This window comes from Cynocephalus volans, chromosome 11 (assembly GCF_027409185.1).
Source record: "Cynocephalus volans isolate mCynVol1 chromosome 11, mCynVol1.pri, whole genome shotgun sequence".
NCBI lineage: Eukaryota > Metazoa > Chordata > Mammalia > Dermoptera > Cynocephalidae > Cynocephalus > Cynocephalus volans.
The window spans coordinates 62,242,246-62,258,933 of NC_084470.1; the positions used below are offsets into that span (position 1 = coordinate 62,242,246).

The 16,688-nt window shown below is 50.3% G+C and overlaps 2 protein-coding genes across 5 annotated transcripts in view; one reads left to right on the top strand and one right to left on the bottom strand.

The window, feature by feature from the left end:
* Window positions 1-52: 52 nt before the first annotated feature.
* On the bottom strand, window positions 53-3,120 carry TNNC1 (troponin C1, slow skeletal and cardiac type). Its single transcript, XM_063115135.1, has 6 exons — window positions 3,020-3,120; window positions 1,462-1,492; window positions 1,064-1,210; window positions 721-835; window positions 351-487; window positions 53-265 (listed from the first exon to the last, which is right to left on the bottom strand). The coding sequence occupies exons 1-6, from the start codon at window positions 3,041-3,043 to the stop codon at window positions 234-236; spliced, it is 486 nt and encodes a 161-aa protein (XP_062971205.1). The 5' UTR covers window positions 3,044-3,120; the 3' UTR covers window positions 53-233.
* Window positions 3,121-4,574: 1,454 nt separating this feature from the next.
* Window positions 4,575-16,688, top strand: part of NISCH (nischarin) — a 33,681-nt gene continuing 21,567 nt past the window's right edge. For 2 of the 4 annotated variants that reach the window (XM_063113892.1, XM_063113893.1), the window contains exons 1-4: window positions 4,576-4,780; window positions 7,035-7,118; window positions 7,845-8,027; window positions 16,365-16,413. In XM_063113892.1, coding sequence (XP_062969962.1) covers window positions 4,685-4,780; window positions 7,035-7,118; window positions 7,845-8,027; window positions 16,365-16,413 — 412 coding nt within the window. In that variant the 5' untranslated portion in view covers window positions 4,576-4,684. Of the gene's footprint in view, window positions 4,781-7,034; window positions 7,119-7,844; window positions 8,028-16,364; window positions 16,414-16,688 lie in introns of all 4 variants that reach the window. The other 2 variants (XM_063113895.1, XM_063113894.1) reach the window with 2 other exon arrangements.

Consider the following 16,688-nt stretch of genomic DNA (forward strand, 5'->3'; position numbering starts at 1 on the left):
CCCTGGGGAAGGGTCTGCAGCCCCCAGGAACGTCAGAGCCAGACACCAGGCCTCTAGGGAGCAAGGCTTTATTTGCATTCCCCAGGACAGGGCTGGGAGAGGGAGTCAGCGAGGGCCAGGGGTGGAGGGCACACCCAGGCTCAGGTCCTCTGGACCCCAGCCCCCAGCCCCCGCCCCAGGGCCTGGCTGGAGTCAGAGGGTGGGCATGAGTAGCTCTTCGTGAAGGTCAAAGTCTACTCCACGCCCTTCATGAACTCCAGGAACTCTGTGGAGAGAGGGGCAGGCGTGGGTCAGAGGAGGGGGCTGGGTAGGGTGTGGACAGCAGGGGACCCAGCCTACCCACCACTCACCATCGTAGTCAATGCGGCCATCGTTGTTCTTGTCACCATCCTTCATGAGCTCCTCGATGTCGTCCTCCGTGATGGTCTCACCTGTAGCCTGCAGCATTATCTTCAGCTCCTCCAGGTCGATGTAGCCATCAGCATTTCTGCAGGGAGGTCGAGGGAAGCCTCAGACCCCAGGGTACAGCTGAGGGAAGGGGAGGAGGTGGCCTACCCATGACCCCAGGAGCAGGGCAGGGGGCACTGGGAGATGGGGTGTCCCTCTCCCCATCACACAGAACAGGAGACTGCGGCCTTGGGGTTGCTAGGCCTGGAATCTGAAGCCACTCCCCTTTCCCCAGCTGTACTTGGGGTCAGAGGTCAAGGGTCACATGCTCACTTGTCAAACATACGGAAGAGGTCAGACAGCTCCTCCTCAGACTTTCCTTTGCTGTCGTCCTTCATGCACCGAACCATCATGACCAGAAACTCATCAAAGTCCACGGTGCCACTGCCTGGGGATGGGCAGCACAGCCATTAGAGAGGCCATCGTCAGAACCGCAGGCCGTGCCCTTGACACAAACCTATGTTCTCACCCCATCCTCCCCCCAACTCTGTGAGGTTTGTGTGGTCAGTATGCCCATTTTATACATGGGCCAGCCAAGGCTTAGAGAGGGAAAACAGCTCCTGGCTGAACAGAGCCAGGATTTGAGCCCCTGGTGGGCAGAGGCAGAGGGGCTCACCATCCTCGTCCACCTCGTCGATCATCTCCTGCAGCTCCTCTGGTGTGGGGTTCTGGCCCAGCATCCTCATCACCTTGCCCAGCTCCTTGGTGCTGATGCAGCCGTCCTCGGCGCCCAGCACAAAGATGTCAAAGGCTGCCTTGAACTCTGTGTCCGATGGTGGCGGGGGTGGGGGGGATGCACAGGGCAGCCAGGGCTCAGCAGCCGGGACCATGAGAGGCTAGATCCCTGGGGCCACCTGCCAACTTGCCCACCTCCCTCTGAGCCCTCTCTGAGGTCACAGCCAGAGGGACTCCAGCCTCTGGTCGCCAGTCTGGGGTACTCTCCCAATAAGGGGTCTCCATGCTCCCCCAGCCTGGCCCTGTTGTCCTCCCACATGTGCCATAGGGGGCACTCACCATTTTTCTGCTCTTCTGTCAGTTGCTCTACCTAGAGAGGAAAAGGGGTCTTAGGACTCAGACTCAGGGCTTAGCTGCTGTTGAGGAAAGCCACCCATTCCACGGGGGAGAAGACTTAGGCCAGGAGCAGGTCGGCTATTCCCAGGTCATGGAGCAGAGGTCCCAGTCCTCCTTCCCTGCCCACAAAGCCCTGAGATGACCCAGCTGGCCTCACTGAGGCTGGGCTCAGGGCCAGGGTGACAGGTGTGCACCCCTTCTAGGGCCAAGGTGACCCTCAGTAACAATAGTCAGTGACCACTCAATGGCCTTTTGGAGCCCCCCCCACATGAAACCCAAGTTGGGTGGCCTAAGGGACAGCTGTCCCTCAGGTTGGGACAATAAAACCAGTTTGGGGTAGGCAAATCCACCCACTGTAACCTGACCAGGGTGGCCACTGGGCTATTTTTAACTGGGGACAAAGTTAAACCTGGTGATTGTTCTGGGGACTTTGGCATGCAGGGGGTGGGGCAGCATTATCTGGCCCCCTGGCCTGCTGGTGCCTCAGGAGCCAAAATTAGTCTCCAGCCCCGCCAGGCCTTGTATGGGCACTGGGCGGCAGGTTCCCCCCTGCCTTGCTCCATGGACTCCCATAGGATAAACAGGGATACCCCCAGAGCCCTTTCATGCCCAGGAGTGGGGCCACATTCTAGTGGTTGAGGGAGGGGTCCCCCTGGGGACAGCTGTCTGTGCTAGATGTCCTTGACTCAGGGGTTGGGGTAGGTCACCCCCACCCCTGGGATGGAGTAGCATCTGAAACCCCTCAGTGACCCTAGGAGGCTGCAGGGACTTGGGGTGAACACTCTCCAGCCCTTGCTCCCTCAGCCACACCCCCAGCTAAGCCAATGAGCCGAGCCTGCCAGACCCGATGGGGACTGGGGCCCCAGTTCTCTGTTCCTTCTTTCTTGGCTCTCCCCCAAGCCCAGTCCTTCCCTGCCTTGAAGTCAAAGCCCTTTCCCCAGCCCAGGATTCAGGCTCTGTAGCCCCCTCCTCTCAACCCCCCTCCCATCCTCCAAAGCATCTTCAGCCAGTTAAGGGGCTGGAAGAGGTGGCAGATTGTGAGTGTGTGAGAAGCAGAATGTGAGAGGCAGAAATGGGGGGTGGGGACAGGGAGATAGTGACAGAGACTCAGAGGACAGGGGTGGGACAGACCGGGAGGAACAAAGAGATGGAAAGAGACTGAGGTGGGCAAAAAGATCAAGAGACCAGAAAAACAAATGCAGAGAGATGTGGCTGAGAGACAGTGACAGAATACACTTAGAAACAGAGGGGGAGACACGATGCTATAAGCTGTGACCTCCTCCACATACCCACCCTGACAACTCCTCTCCAGACCCCTCACCCCTCACCCCTTCTGCATCCCCAAACACCAGACCCACCGTCCCCTCGAGGGCCTGAGTTGAAGGTATGTGAGCCCTCTCCTGGGTCCCCACTTCTCTGGAGCAATTTTGCCCCCTCATTCTGAGCTGAGTGAGCCCCAGTGGGTCTGCCCACCCCAACTGTGCCCAGGCCCATCCCTCACCGCAGCCTTGTAGATGTCATCCATGTCGGAGGCTCACAGGACAGGCTGCTGGGGTTGCCAGCGGCCCTCCAGCCCTCGGTTTAAATAGCCCTGCCCAGCTGCATTCCCAGCCCAGCCCACCCCTGCGTGCAGTATCCTCCACCCCCTCCCCCGTCTTTGTGATCTCAGGCTGGCCTGAGTTCTCGTGTCCTCTGCCCAGGGCAGGGACCAGATGAAGGGCTGCAGGGACCAGGTCTCTTTCCTTCTGTCCCCCATACTCCCCAAGGGACTTCCTGAAAGATTTCTTGAATGAATGAAAATATGAGCCTAGGACGGGAGCTACAAAGTAGTGGTCCCCAGGCCAGGCCCCTACATACAGTAGCTTAACCTCTCACCCAACCAGAAGGGTGGGCACTATTACCCCCACTTTCCAGATAAGGAAACTGAGGATCTTGGAGGGGTGGTGACCTGCCCAAGATCTGGCTGACTTGGCAACCCGTGCCTTAAGCTAAACCTCTCTGGAGTGGGGGGAAGAGGGAATATGCAAGGAGAGGCTAGGAGTGTAGGACCCTACCAAGAGAAGGCTCAAATGCCAAGCTTAGCACATGATACTATGGAACAGGAGAAAGTCACTGATCCATCGGAGGACAGGGTGGTCTTGAGCATTTTAGCCAGAGGTGCGGGAGACGCCATGCTCCAGACCTTCCATCCATCTCCCTAGGGAGACCAGTGCCCACTTTGGGCTTGAGTCAGCTATACTCGGTCGTTTAACAAACACCCTACAAATGCCCCATCTGTACCAGGGTCTCTTCTTTCTCACCCTCCAGTTGGGTTACCACCTCCCTCTTCTAGGTCTGTCTTCCCCTGGGTTAGGGCTTCCTTCCCCCCATTCCTGCACCGTAGTTCCTGGGTCCAGGGCCAGCCTGTCTACGTCTACGCCTCCTTTTGAGCTCTGGAAGGGCACCATCTGGGGGTGCTGTGTCCAAAGGCCAGCACATACTCCGTCTCTCCACCTTTCATACAGAGCCACCTCTTGATAAACACACCAGCTCCCTGCAGTGTGCCCTACTGCGTGCTGGGCACTGCGTGAATGACCCACTCAACTCTCCAGATGCCCCATGGACAGAGATCTCTGAGTCCCAGAGAAGTTCACAACCGGCCCAGAGTCACTCTGGACCCTGATGCTCAGGCTCTAAGTACAGAGCCTACCTTCTTCAATCCTCTCCTTCCCTACAGGGAATGAGCCCAACAACCAGGTGAGGCGCTATTACTGCCTCCCTGTTCCGGAGGGGGAAACAGAGGCCGGGCGGATCAGTGACTTGCTTCGGGTAGCTCCGGAGGCGCGGGGCCGAAGCCTTCTGACCTCCCTTCCCGAGGGGCGAAGCCCAGAGTTGACACCGCTCGGGACCTCAGTTTCTCCCCAGCTGCGCGGAACGGGCTGCGCCACGCTAGTACAGATTACGCGAGCGAGTGGGCCCGCGCGGCCCGCGCATGCGCGCCTCGGGTGGCCGCTGTCAATTACGCGCGAGGGGCGAGGCGAGAGCTCGAGAAGGCGGCGGGGCCAAGATGGCGGCGCGCCGTGCGGCGGGGGCGGCGGCTGCGGGGGCCGAGGGGCGGTAGGACGCTGACCCCGCCCCCTGCTGCCGGCAGTCTGCGCCGGGCGGCGGTGGCTGCGGAGCCCCGAACATGGCGGCGGCGGCGCGCAGCTTCGGGCCGGAGCGGGAGGCCGAGCCGGCCAAGCAGGCGCGCGTCGCAGGCTCCGAGCTCGTGGACACGTATACGGTATGTTAGGGGCGCGGGCACCCGGACCGGGGGTGGCGGCTGGAACCGGGAGTCCGAGTCCGGGGACGGGTCCGCAACCGGGAGGAGGGCAGAGGGGTGGGTCTGCAATTCCGAAGAGGGAGGCCTGAACGGGGGAATCTGGGGAAGGGGTCTGGGCCCCACAGATCCAGGAGGAAGGTTTCGGTGCGGGGGGCCGGGGAGGGGGTTTGGGAAAGGCGTACGTGATCAGAAAAGGAGTCTTAGGTTGGGTGGGATCTAGGGATAAAGGGAATCTAGGGAGGGAGGTGTCTAGATGAGGCGGAGCCCCTCTAGATCCTCCAGGTCTGGAGGGGCGCGGGCCTGGGAGACTGTGACAGGGTGTCCGGGAGCAGGTCTCCGACAGGTAGAATTAGGGGAGAGGGTCGGGACCCCGCAGGCGGTGAAGAAGGAGAGGGGGCGGAACCTTGATCTGGGGGGTCCTGGGTTCGCAGGTGAAATCTGCTCTGAGAAGTGAAGGAAGGATCTGGGGCCGCGAGGACTTGGGGGTGGGGCGGAGACAAGAATGGGGGAGGGGTGGAGCCCAGCCTTGGGGAAGTGAGGAGTGGGGGAGGTCTCAGGGCCGAAGCGCAAGACCTAGAAACCTCAGGGGCTTGGTGGGTTTGGACTCTGGGCGAGGTAAAGCAGCAAGCCGCGCACACACACTTTTAGGCTATAAGGGAGACAGGACAGAAAAGGGGGGTAGTTCCCAACTGTGATGGGGTTGGATGCCTGTGAGCCTGCTGGGCTGCCTGGCAAAAACTGGCCCTGGGGGCCGGCCCGTGGCTCACTCGGGAGAGTGTGGTGCTGATAACACCAAGGCCACGGGTTCGGATCCCATATAGGGATGGCCGGTTGCTCACTGGCTGAGCGTGGTGCTGACAACACCAAGTCAAGGGTTAAGATCCCCTTACCGGTCATCTTTTAAAAAAAACAAAAAAAAAACAAAAAAAAAACCTGGCCCTGGGCTGGGGGCGTATTGAGCATTTCCCAGCCTCCTGTCCTTTGTTCCCAGAGGTTGGGGATTGGGTGGGGGCCTTGGCCCTGCCTGCGCCCCACCCCCTTGGCCCACATCCTAATCCCTTCCTGAGGGCCATTCCTCTGGCTTTTTCCTTTCTTGGGGGCAAGGGGAGGGAAGCTCCTGGATGGGAAGAGGGGCTGGGGGCGGCTCCTGGAGCAACAGGCATGCGCTGGAGAAATGGCTGCTCTTCAGGGCTAGAGGCTTCGGCTGAGTTGACTGTTTTCTCCTCCTCCTTTCCTGAAAGCTGCAGAGAGGGAAGGGAAACTAGGACCAGGGGGCCTGGTAAGGGGTGAGGTCTCTGAGCTGATGACTGGCTGGCCATCACCCATGGGCTGCATTCAAGTGGACGGTCATCTTCAAAAAGTTCTCCCTGTTGGTGTACTGAGTTGGATATTATTAACGCACCTACCTTTTGAACATTTGCTAAGTGTCAGGCCCTGTACAAAGCATTTTAAATGCATTACCTTACTTAATCCTTATACTTACTAGATTTTAAGTCAGAAGAACTGAGGCTCTGAGAGGGCTTAGTCTCCCAGTAATTTACATAAATGACATATAAGCCACAGGCAGGAAATGGCAGACCCAGGTTTTGAACCCAGGTCTTCCTTAACCACTAAGCCATGATGCCTCCTGTTAGGGCTTGATTATTAGGTGCTCCTGTTAGGTCCACCACTGCCTCCCCCCATCAGCTTCTTGGTGCCTTGACTCCTTGCTCAGCAGCAGAAATCACAGCCATGAACCAGTTGAAAGGTTTGCAAAAAAACTTGCTTCCAGGATGTAATTAGGACACTTGGAAAGAAGTACAGCAGAGAAGCTGGTCCTGCTGGATCTGCCCCTGCTCTCTCTCCCTTCGAAGGGGTGGCCTTACCTGCAGCTCAGGTTGGGTTTTGAATTACCTGGAGGCAGGCAGGAGATAAAAAACTAAAGAGGTGGTTTGTGGTAGAGTCACCTTTTCCATTCCTTACTGATAGGTAAAGTCACAGGCTTGTCCCATGTGCTTCCCAGACCTAGTGCTGGGTCCATGGAGGAGGCTAGGAGGGGGCCCTGCTGTTCAGCAAGGATCAGGTGAAGAGGCTGATGGGCAACAGCAGCCTGACTTTGGCCATTTGGGGTGGGGGGGGGTGTCTGAGTGCCCTGCAGCTGTTGTTGCGGGGCGAGGGGACTCCTTGTTGCTGGCTGGCTCTCCTTGCCATAGGGGCTGTTGGTTTTCCCTTTTAGGTTTACATCATCCAGGTCACTGATGGCAGCCATGAGTGGACAGTCAAACACCGCTACAGCGACTTCCATGACCTGCATGAAAAGGTATCGCTTAAGAGCTTGGAGCCTGCATCTCAGGGACTGGGGGCTTTTAGGCCAAATTCTCATTGTGCCAAACATTAGTTTTAGGGCAAAACAGATTCCATGTCTATAGTTTATTTCTTCGATAAGTCAGTTTATTAATGTAGCTGGCAAAAGAACTGGTGGATCCTAGGAGTTCAACCCTATCATGAGACAGTCTGCAAGGAGCATTTTTGAATTTCAGTTTTAAGATTGCTAGTCCTAGCTTGGATATGAGATGCCAGGGCAGTTTCCTGGGGAGGTGACAGGTCTGAACTTGTTCCACCTAACTATAGCTGTTCCAGAGCCTATACTTTAATATCTGCCTGTGATTCCAGTTCTTTCTTTGCTTTTGGAGAGCGCTGCCTTTCTCTGTGTCATTTGCAGTGTGAGTGTTTTAAAGACATATCACTGGCCCTGATTGGTTTTCGTTCTGGTTTGGAAAAGATGATTTTAGGGTCCCGGTGTTACTTTTCTGAATGTCTCTGAAGTTTCCAGGTGGAGTTCCTTGCTGGGAATTGTATTGGTATTTCTAATACTGATTGGGTTTGAAGAGGTCAAGTTCTACTAGTTTCATTACTAATCCTGGTACTGCTGGTGGGAGGGACGATGGAAGTTGTGACAAGTGCCTGCCCTCAGGCTCCTTGCCTTGGTCTTAGGTAGACACAGAGCTTCTTGGTCTGTTGTTGATGTGCTTATGTTTTCTTACAGCTTGTTGCAGAGAGAAAGATTGATAAAAATCTACTTCCGCCTAAAAAGATAATTGGGAAAAACTCAAGAAGCTTGGTGGAGAAGAGGGAAAAGGATCTGGAGGTCTACCTTCAGACGCTCCTAACTGCCTTCCCTGGCGTGGCCCCCCGAGTGCTGGCCCACTTCTTGCATTTTCACTTCTATGTAAGTTCCTATCGGAGGCCTCACCTTTGCTGCAAACCCACAACTGCCAGAGCTTGAGGCAGCAAACCAGTGTAGACCTCAGCTTTTTTTTTTTTTTTAAAAGATGACCGGTAAGGGGATCTTAACCCTTGACTTGGTATTGTCAGCACCACATTATCCCAAATGAGCTAACCGGTCATCTCTATATAGGGATCCAAACCTGTGACCTTGATGTTATCAGCACCTCACTCTCCCAAGTGAGCCACGGGCCGGCCCTAGACCTCAGCTTTGAGTAGAGGTGGGCTGGAGTTTGACCCTGAGGTTAGAAGATGGAGGAACATCACCCTGGCTAGGGATGAGATGTGGGAAGTTTGTTGACAGATATGCTTTATGTTAGACTGACTGTGGCCACAGAGAAGTTTTCCTCTACCACAAGGCACTTTGTTTAGCAAAAATGGCGTGTGGGTGTCTAAACTAGGTTTCCATTCAAATGGATGAGGATGGATTAGAAACAGCTGACACCTGGCATAGACTGCTATTGAGTTCTTGGTTCACAACTTGAGACTAATTAAGGAATCGGTCTGTGATGTCAGAATATTGTAATCTTGGGATATATGGTCAGGGTCTGCACGGCCAGGGCACTTAGGCTGAAGGTAGACACCTCCTCTGCTAGGGGACTATGTCGTAGGGCAATCTGTGCCCCCTTCTGGGTAGAGGAACAACTCTTGTGGGCTTCTGGTGGCAGGATGAGTTGTTAGACTTCAAGAAGGGCAGTTTGGCAGTGTGAAACCAAAATGTTAAAAGTAGCTATCAGTTCCACTTCTGAGAATTTATTCTAAGGAAAAATTAGGCAACTGCAAAAAGGATATATGAACAAAGGTAGTCATTTCAGTACTGTAACAAGATATTGAAGACAATCCAAAAGTCCAATAGGAAGAGGTTAAAAAAAAATCAAAGTGTACAACCGTATAATTGGATATTATGCTGCTGGGGAAATGATGGAGTAGCTGTGGATTTGCTGACATGGGAAAATAGATATTATATGAAAACAGCAGGTTATAAAACAGTATGCAGACTGTGGTCCTATTTTTATCAGAAAAATGATATGGATATATTTGTCTAGGAAAATTGTAGAATGTTATACACCAAAATTCTAGGAGTAGTTTTCTCTGGATGAAAAATTTTCAAATAATTTATATTTAATCACCACATACAGGGAAACCAAAGAATTCACTCCCTTTTCAGGCTCACCTTTTAGGAAGGGACCTGTGGGTTATGGTCTTAAAGACCCAGCCATGTTTAAAATACAACTTTCTTGACGTTTTTTCAGAGTAAGGCAGCTGAATGTTTCTTTTTTTCTTTTCTTTCTTTTTTTTTTTTTTTTTACTAAGATCCAAACCCGAGGCCTTGGTGCTATCAGCACCACACGCTCCCGAATGAGCCATGGGCCAGCCCAGCTGAACCTGTCTTGGAGTCTGGAAATTTGGCGATAATGGTAGCTTTGGGCCATGTGTAAAAAGGGTGGCATTTACAGATGGGATATATGGATATGCTTTGGTTTTTATTTAGCATATACCTGCATCAGGGTTAACAACAGTTTCTTGTAAACATTTTTTTATGTTTTATTTCATTATGTGATAAAGAATTTTCATTCCTTATGCAAGTCTTCCAGATAAACTTTACTGGTTGATATTTTAAGAAATACTTTAAGAAAGCCTTGATTAGGGCCAGCCTGTGGCTCACTCGGGAGAGTGTGGTGCTGACAACACCAAGCCAAGGGTTCAGATCCCCTCACCGGTCATCTTTAAAAAAAAAAAAAGGAATGGCTGGTTAGCTCACTGGGTGAGCGTGGTGCTGACAACACCAAGTCAGGGGTTGAGATCCCCTTACCAGTCATCTTTTAGAAAAAAAAAAAAGAAAGCCTTGATTAGCCACTTAAGGATGAAACTTGATAAGCAGCCCTTTGAAAGTATAATTGATTGCTTAAGACCTGTGCCTTTGAGGAGAGGAGGTCTCACTTGGCTGCCTCAGGTTGCCCAGCTCTGAGCATGGAAAGGCTTGGACTGCTCTTCTGAGACACAGTTGCCTGAGGTGGGCCTGGGCCAGCCTACGTGGCGGTTCTGGTTTGAGGCATGCTCTACTTGGAGCAGTTTGGACATATTTGAAATTACTGTTATCAAACAGATCCCTAGGTTCTATAAATCCAAGGATTTTAAAAAGTAACTGACCAGTCATTAGCTCACACCAGGGTTTCTCAGCTGTGGCTCTATTGACATTTTAAACTGAATGATTCCTTGCTGTGACAAGCTGTCCTGTGCATAGTTTGGTAGCATTCTTGGGCTCTACTCACTGAATGCCAGTGACAACACTTCCCCACCCAGTTGTGGCAACTAAAGATGTCTCCAGACATTGATAAATGTCCTTCTGGGGGGCAAAATTGCCCCCAGTAGAGAGCCACTGGATTACATCTTCATTTGAGTTTGAACAAACAGAGCCTGAAAGATTTGTCAGCCTTCTTTCTGAATGTTTTCTTAACCTTTGTACCATAAGTGTCCTCTCTGAAATTTTTCTAGATGTGTTCCACCTTTTGTGGGGCTGACATCAGATGTGGTGGACCCAGGGAACCCTATCTGGCTGTTGTGTGGATTTTTAAAAAATTAAGATATAATTCACGTAACGTAAAACTCATTCTTTTAAAGTGTACAATTCAGTAGTTTTTAGTGTATTCACACAATTGTACAACCATCACCACTGTCTAATTCCAGAACATTTCATCACCCCAAAAAGGAACTCTGGGGCCGAGCCCGTGGTGCACAAGTGTGGCGCTGGGAGCGCAGCGACGCTCCCGCCGCGGGTTCGGATCCTATATAGGACTGGCCGGTGCACTCACTGGCTGAGTGCCGGTCACGAAAAAGACAAAAAAAAAAAAAAAAGGAACTCTGTATCCATTAGCAGTAACTCTTCATCTCTCCCTGCCCCCCAGTCCCTGGCCGTCACTCCTCTTCTACTTTCTGTCTCTGGATTTGCCTGTTCTGGATGTTTCATAAAAATGAAATTATACAGTATGTGGCCTTCTACGACTGGCTTCTTTCATTTAGCATTATGTTTTCAAGGTCCGTTTATATCGTAGCATGAATCCTTCAGTCCTTTTATGGCTGAGTAATATTGTATTTGGATACACCACGTTTATCCATTCATCAGTTGCACATTTGGGTTGTTTTCACTTTGGAGCTATAATGAATAATGCTGCTATGAGCATTTGTGTACAGGCTTTATGAACTTATGTTTTCATTTCTGTTGGGTATATATACAGAAGTGGAAGCTGGCTCATATGGTAACCCTATGTTTGGTTTTTTAAGGAACTGTCAAATTGTTTTTCAAGGTGGCCGTGCCATTTACATTCCCACCAGCAATGCATAGGTTCTAAATTCCCACATCCTTGCTAATTTTTTTTTTTTTTTAATCATAAATATCTTAACGGGTGTGAAGTTGTACCTCATTTGATTTTGATTTGCATTTGCCTGATAACTGTGATGTTGAGCCTCTTTTCATGTGCTTATTGGCCATTTGTATATCTTCTTTGGAGAAATGTATTCAAATCTTTTGTCCTTTTAAAATTGGGTTACTTGTCTTTTTGTTGTTGAGTTATAAGGGTCTTTTAAATAGATATCCTGGGTAGTAGACCCTTATCAGAAATGTGATATGCAAATATTTCTACCCATTCTAGGGTTTTCTTTTTCATTTTCTTATTAGTGCCCTTTAAAGCACAAAAGTTTTAGATTTTGATGAAATTCGGTTTATCTATTTTTTTTTTTGGTTGCTTGTTTTTGTTGTCATCTGAGAAACCATTGCCTAATAGAAGGTAAAGATTTATATCTATATTTCCTTCTAAGAGTTTCATAGTTTTAAGCCTTTGATCCATTTTGAGTTAATTTTTGTATGAGTATATGGTGTGAGGTAGAAGTCCAACTTCATTCTTTTACAGTAAGGATTTAAATGACAAGGAGAAAAAACACCACTTTTTTTTTTTTTTTTTAAGATGACTGGTAAGGGGATCTTAACCCTTGACTTGGTGTTGTCAGCACCATGCTCTCCCAAGTGAGGTAACTGGCCATCCCTATATAGGGATCCGAACCCGTGGCCTTGGTGTTATCAGCACCACACTCTCCCAAGTGAGCCATGGGCTGGCCCTAAAACACCACTTCTCTCCCCAGCCAACTCTGCGATGGGGAGTCTGGGGGGCGGTGCATCCTGTGTGTCACTGAGAGGGCACACTGCAGCTCTGGGCCTATTGCCTTGTTGTCTGTTTGGATAGCTGTGCCCTAATCCTCCTGGATCCATGGTGACAGACCCTTTCCCAGAACCACTAGAGCAAAGGTCTTCAAACTCAATGGAGTGGAATCCCATGGAGAATTTCAGCACGCCATTTGGGGGCGAGACGTCTAACAGTAGACTTGAAGACAGGCAAAGCTGAGTTTATCTCCCAGCCCTGTTGCTTCCCAAGTTTGTTCCAAGTCAGTCATTTAACCTCTCTGTTCCTTAGCTCTGTTTAGTGAACTGCAGAGTGATGATCCAGTGGCCCTTGTGAGGCCTGCAGGAGACGGTGCAGTGATGGTCAAGGGCTTCGAAGAGTGATAGGCCCAGGGTTGAGGTTTACCATGTGCCAGCCGTTACTGGACTGTCTTGATACAGAAAGGCACTCAGTTCTCTTGAAAGGTGATATTTATATTTTCTTATTTTAAAGCCAGTTGGCTGGAATAAAGATGCTTTTTAAAATTTGAAATCGGGCTTTAATGGCACTGTTACCGTCTTAACATTGGCTTTAGCATAATTTTAGTTGCAATGTACTGAGGCTGTGAATGCTCACAGACTTCTTTTCAACTTAACTTACGGTCTTGGAATTCTCTTCAGTAAACTTAAGGTTTGAACCCCTCCATGGGGAATTTTTGCTTAAAGTCGAAGCACATATACTATGCCTGACTTCTGCTAGAATGCCACATCACCAACATAAAATAAAATTTAGGGCCGGCCCCGTGGCGCACTTGGGAGAGTGCAGCGCTTGGGAGCACAGTGGCGCTCCCGCCGCAGGTTCGGATCCTGTATAGGGATGGCCGGTGCGCTCACTGGCTGAGCGCGGTGTGGGCGACACCAAGCCAAGGGTTGCGATCCCCTTACCTGTCACAAAAAGACAAAAATAAATAAATAAATAAATAAAATTTAGACAAGGACCCCCCAACCCTTAGCATGTGTGTCTAAATCACACTTGGGTGATAGCCTTGGTAACATGTAATTGATTCCCTGGCTAATGCCCCACTGACAAGCATACTGCCCATGTCTGTGCCAAGCAGAAGCGTCGGGGCCTTCCTGGAGTTTTTCACTGAGTGCTTATGTATGTGTTTCAGGGTACACTTGGTCACGGGGCTCCGCATGCCCAGGCATGCTCAGTCAAAATGTAAGTCACAGAGCTACAGCCTTGCTAGACTATGGCATGTATATGTGAAGCTCAAACTTCTGCCCAAGGCGCACACCAGTACATGATCCTGGCAGGCTGTTCTGCACTGATCACTTGGTTTGTAACACATTTGGGGGTGTTATATTATAGCTTTTAAACATAACTAATATTAATGTCTTTTTAATTAAAATTTCTATTGAAGTATAAAGAATGTCTTTTTAAAAAATGCATTTCAGTTCAGAATTCATGGCACCCCTAAACACTTCAAGTCCCTCAGCACAGATTGGGTGGAGCATGTGGGGAGTCACCTGTCTCCACAAGTGACCTGGGAGCATCTGCAGCTGCTTGGACTCAGGGGCCAACCAGTGCCCCATCTCCTCCTGGCCTGGAAGTCCTGATTCTGCACATGTCTGCTCACGAGCCCACAGTTTAACCCACAAATTCTCTGAGGAGGCCAGTGCTCTAGGTCAGGAGCTGAGGCTTTTCTGTGCTCCTCTCTGGTTCAGGCTCCCTCCTGAGGTGAAGGTCGGCCTGGGGAACCAAGCAGAAAGTGTTGCAGCAGTGTGTGCTCTTCTTGTGCCCGGAAGAGCAGGGAGAGAAATCGTTACACAGTTTGCTTTTGAGATTCCTCAAGTAAAAGCTTGTTTGCTTAGCACAAGCCCTTGGCCCTCACCAGCTCAGCTTTCTGTGTTTTCTGGAAATTCCAGCCCTGTCCCTTTAGCAGGGCTGGTGTCCAGAGTGATTTTTCCTCCATGTTCTTTCTGAGCTGATGCCAGCTGCCTGAAGAAACGTGCTGTGGAAGGTGAGGATTGGTTGGTACTGATCATGGGTCAGAGAGTCCTTTTCCCATGAGTGACCTATAGTGTCCATAACACTTATAGTGTTTCCCATAAGATATCTGTAATGTCCCTTTTCCCATGAGAGCTTCAGTATCTGCACAGTGCCTGAGAGGCCCCAGAGCTACGCTTGGGGAATTGAGGTGGGTAAAGATTGGCAACTCCTGGGACCTGCTCTGATCCAGGCAGTCTGGCTGCAGGGGGATTGGGAAGTGCTGATTTGTAGACAGTGCTTGGTTCTCAAAACTATCCATGGAGAAACAAGCCTTTGGATCATTCCAAGTTCTTCCTGATCTTCAGTTCTTCACAGCTGCCAAACAAAATGTAATTGAGTTTCAGTGGTTGCAAGACACTGAAATTGACCTTCAGAGTGAACCCTAGCCTCTCCCCACATCTTGCTTTGTCCCTCAGTTGGCCCTTTTCATTTGGCCCTGTGCCCTGTGGTGCTCTAAGCCCCCTAAAGCTAGAGTGGTGTTTGCTCATTTTGCTCCCTTTGGCTTTTCTTCCATTAGGGAGGGGGTGGGAGAGGAGTTATTCTTACACTATATATAAACTGAATTTCAATTAGGTTAAAGAAATAAACACATTTTTAAAAGATACCATAAAGGACCAAAAGAAAATTAGGAGAATATTTTAAAATCTTGGAGTGCAGGAAGAGGCTCCAGAAAAAAAAAAGGAAAAGAATTACAGGTTAAACAACATAAAAATGAAAAACTTCTCAATGTTGGGAAAACCGCCAGGAACAAAGGTAAAAGGTATAGACAGACTGGGAGGAAATCTTTGTGGCATGTAAACAACCATTAAAATAACTGTGATGTATAAAAGATAATGAGAAAGGAACAAACAACCAAAGAGAAAAACAGGAAAAGGACACCCTGTCTCCCCTGCAATCTGGTGCCTTTTGAGTCCCATAGACATGTGAGTTTCATGTCCTGGTGGCAGCAATGTTCCTGTGAGTTATGAGGGTGATTGTGCAGCCTCCATCTACTTATGAAAAGGCCATCCGTCAATTAGTTAAAATTCTTACCTGTCAGATGTGGGGGAGTGGGGCCAAGGGCGTTGAGGGGCCCTGCCAACCTCACAAGTGCACTGCTAGAATGCAGAGGCAATTGATGTATACAGAGAGAGGCTAGTGGCCAAATGCTTGTGTGTGGCTTTGCTAGTTTCTGTAAAATTGGAGGGTCACAGTGCCTCCACCTCACTCAGTTTGCTTATGTGTGAAACAGCGTTCGAGATAACAGCTTCCGCTCATAAGGCATTGGGAAGGTTCAGTGAGCCAGTACCTACTGAGTGCTCAGGCCATTCATCGCCCGGTGGGGTTAAAATCCCAGCATGGTAGCTGTTAATATGACTGAAGGCTTGTCCTTGTCCTGCCTTCTTCTTCATGTCATTTACAAAGGAAATCTTTTCCTACCTCTTTCTTGCAACCCTAGGGCTAAGTGTTACTGTTGTGAGTCTGGAAGGGAAGAACACAGGAAGAGAACAAGTGTTCACTCTCTCCTGAGACACATTTGAAACGTGAGAGAATGTGGGAATAGTCATTCCCAGGGAGGATTGGCTGTGGGAGGTCCTTCATCCCACTCGGATGATATGTCCTGTTTTCCAGAAGGAATAGGACTTCCTCTCTGCCAGACCCTTTCTTAGGAACTCCCAGAGCCAGTTTTGGGAGCTGCTGGCTTCCCAGCCATCCCTTGGTATAGCCAGTTCTCTGGCCTCCTGGGCCCTAGTGCAACTCTGGCAGTGTCCATGTCGACTCAGAATTGCAGCATTAGTCTGGTGTCCATTTTACTTTTGAGATATTTCAGGTATTCGTATATCTGGAAATATTTGTTTCCCTTTTTTTTTTTTTGGTGGCTGGCTGGTATGAGGATCTGAACCCCTTGACTTTGGTGTTACAGTTTCCCTTTCTAAGTTCCTTGCTTCATTGTAGGTTTACGCTCTATAAACCTATAATCTACCCCCTCCACTGTTGGCACTGCAACATTGGAGTGGGTAGATAGCAGGGAGCATGCAAATCCCAGTGACTCGGGCAGGTGCACTTTCTAACTGCAGGTTTTATTTTCTCCGCAGGAGATAAATGGCATCACTGCGGCACTGGCTGAAGAGCTCTTTGAAAAAGGTACGTAGCCATACGTCCTTGAAGTAACTGGGCAGCCAGAGGCCCAGGGTGGCTTAGAACTACATCTGTTGAGCTGTGCCGAGTCAGTTCCAGCCAGGGCTCCCCTCCTTGGGTTTGCCCAACTCCCTGGACCTGGTCCCCAGCCAAGCCTAAACACCTGCCTGCCCTATAGGTAGCCAGGTCTGGGGAGCTGTGGTCCTTCACCTTAGGACTCTCGAGTCCCTGTGTTGGGGGCTCTCCCCAGACTCAGGATCTATTTCAAAGACCTGTGGTGG

Bases quoted from the DNA above. Each gene is read 5' to 3' on its own strand.
- TNNC1 (XM_063115135.1), bottom strand. From the start codon at position 3,043: ATGGATGACATCTACAAGGCTGCG. The intron at 1,493-3,019 runs GTGAGGGATGGG...TTTCCTCTCTAG, and splicing joins ATGACATCTACAAGGCTGCG to GTAGAGCAACTGACAGAAGA. The intron at 488-720 runs GTGAGCATGTGA...ACCTCCCTGCAG, and splicing joins CTCTTCCGTATGTTTGACAA to AAATGCTGATGGCTACATCG.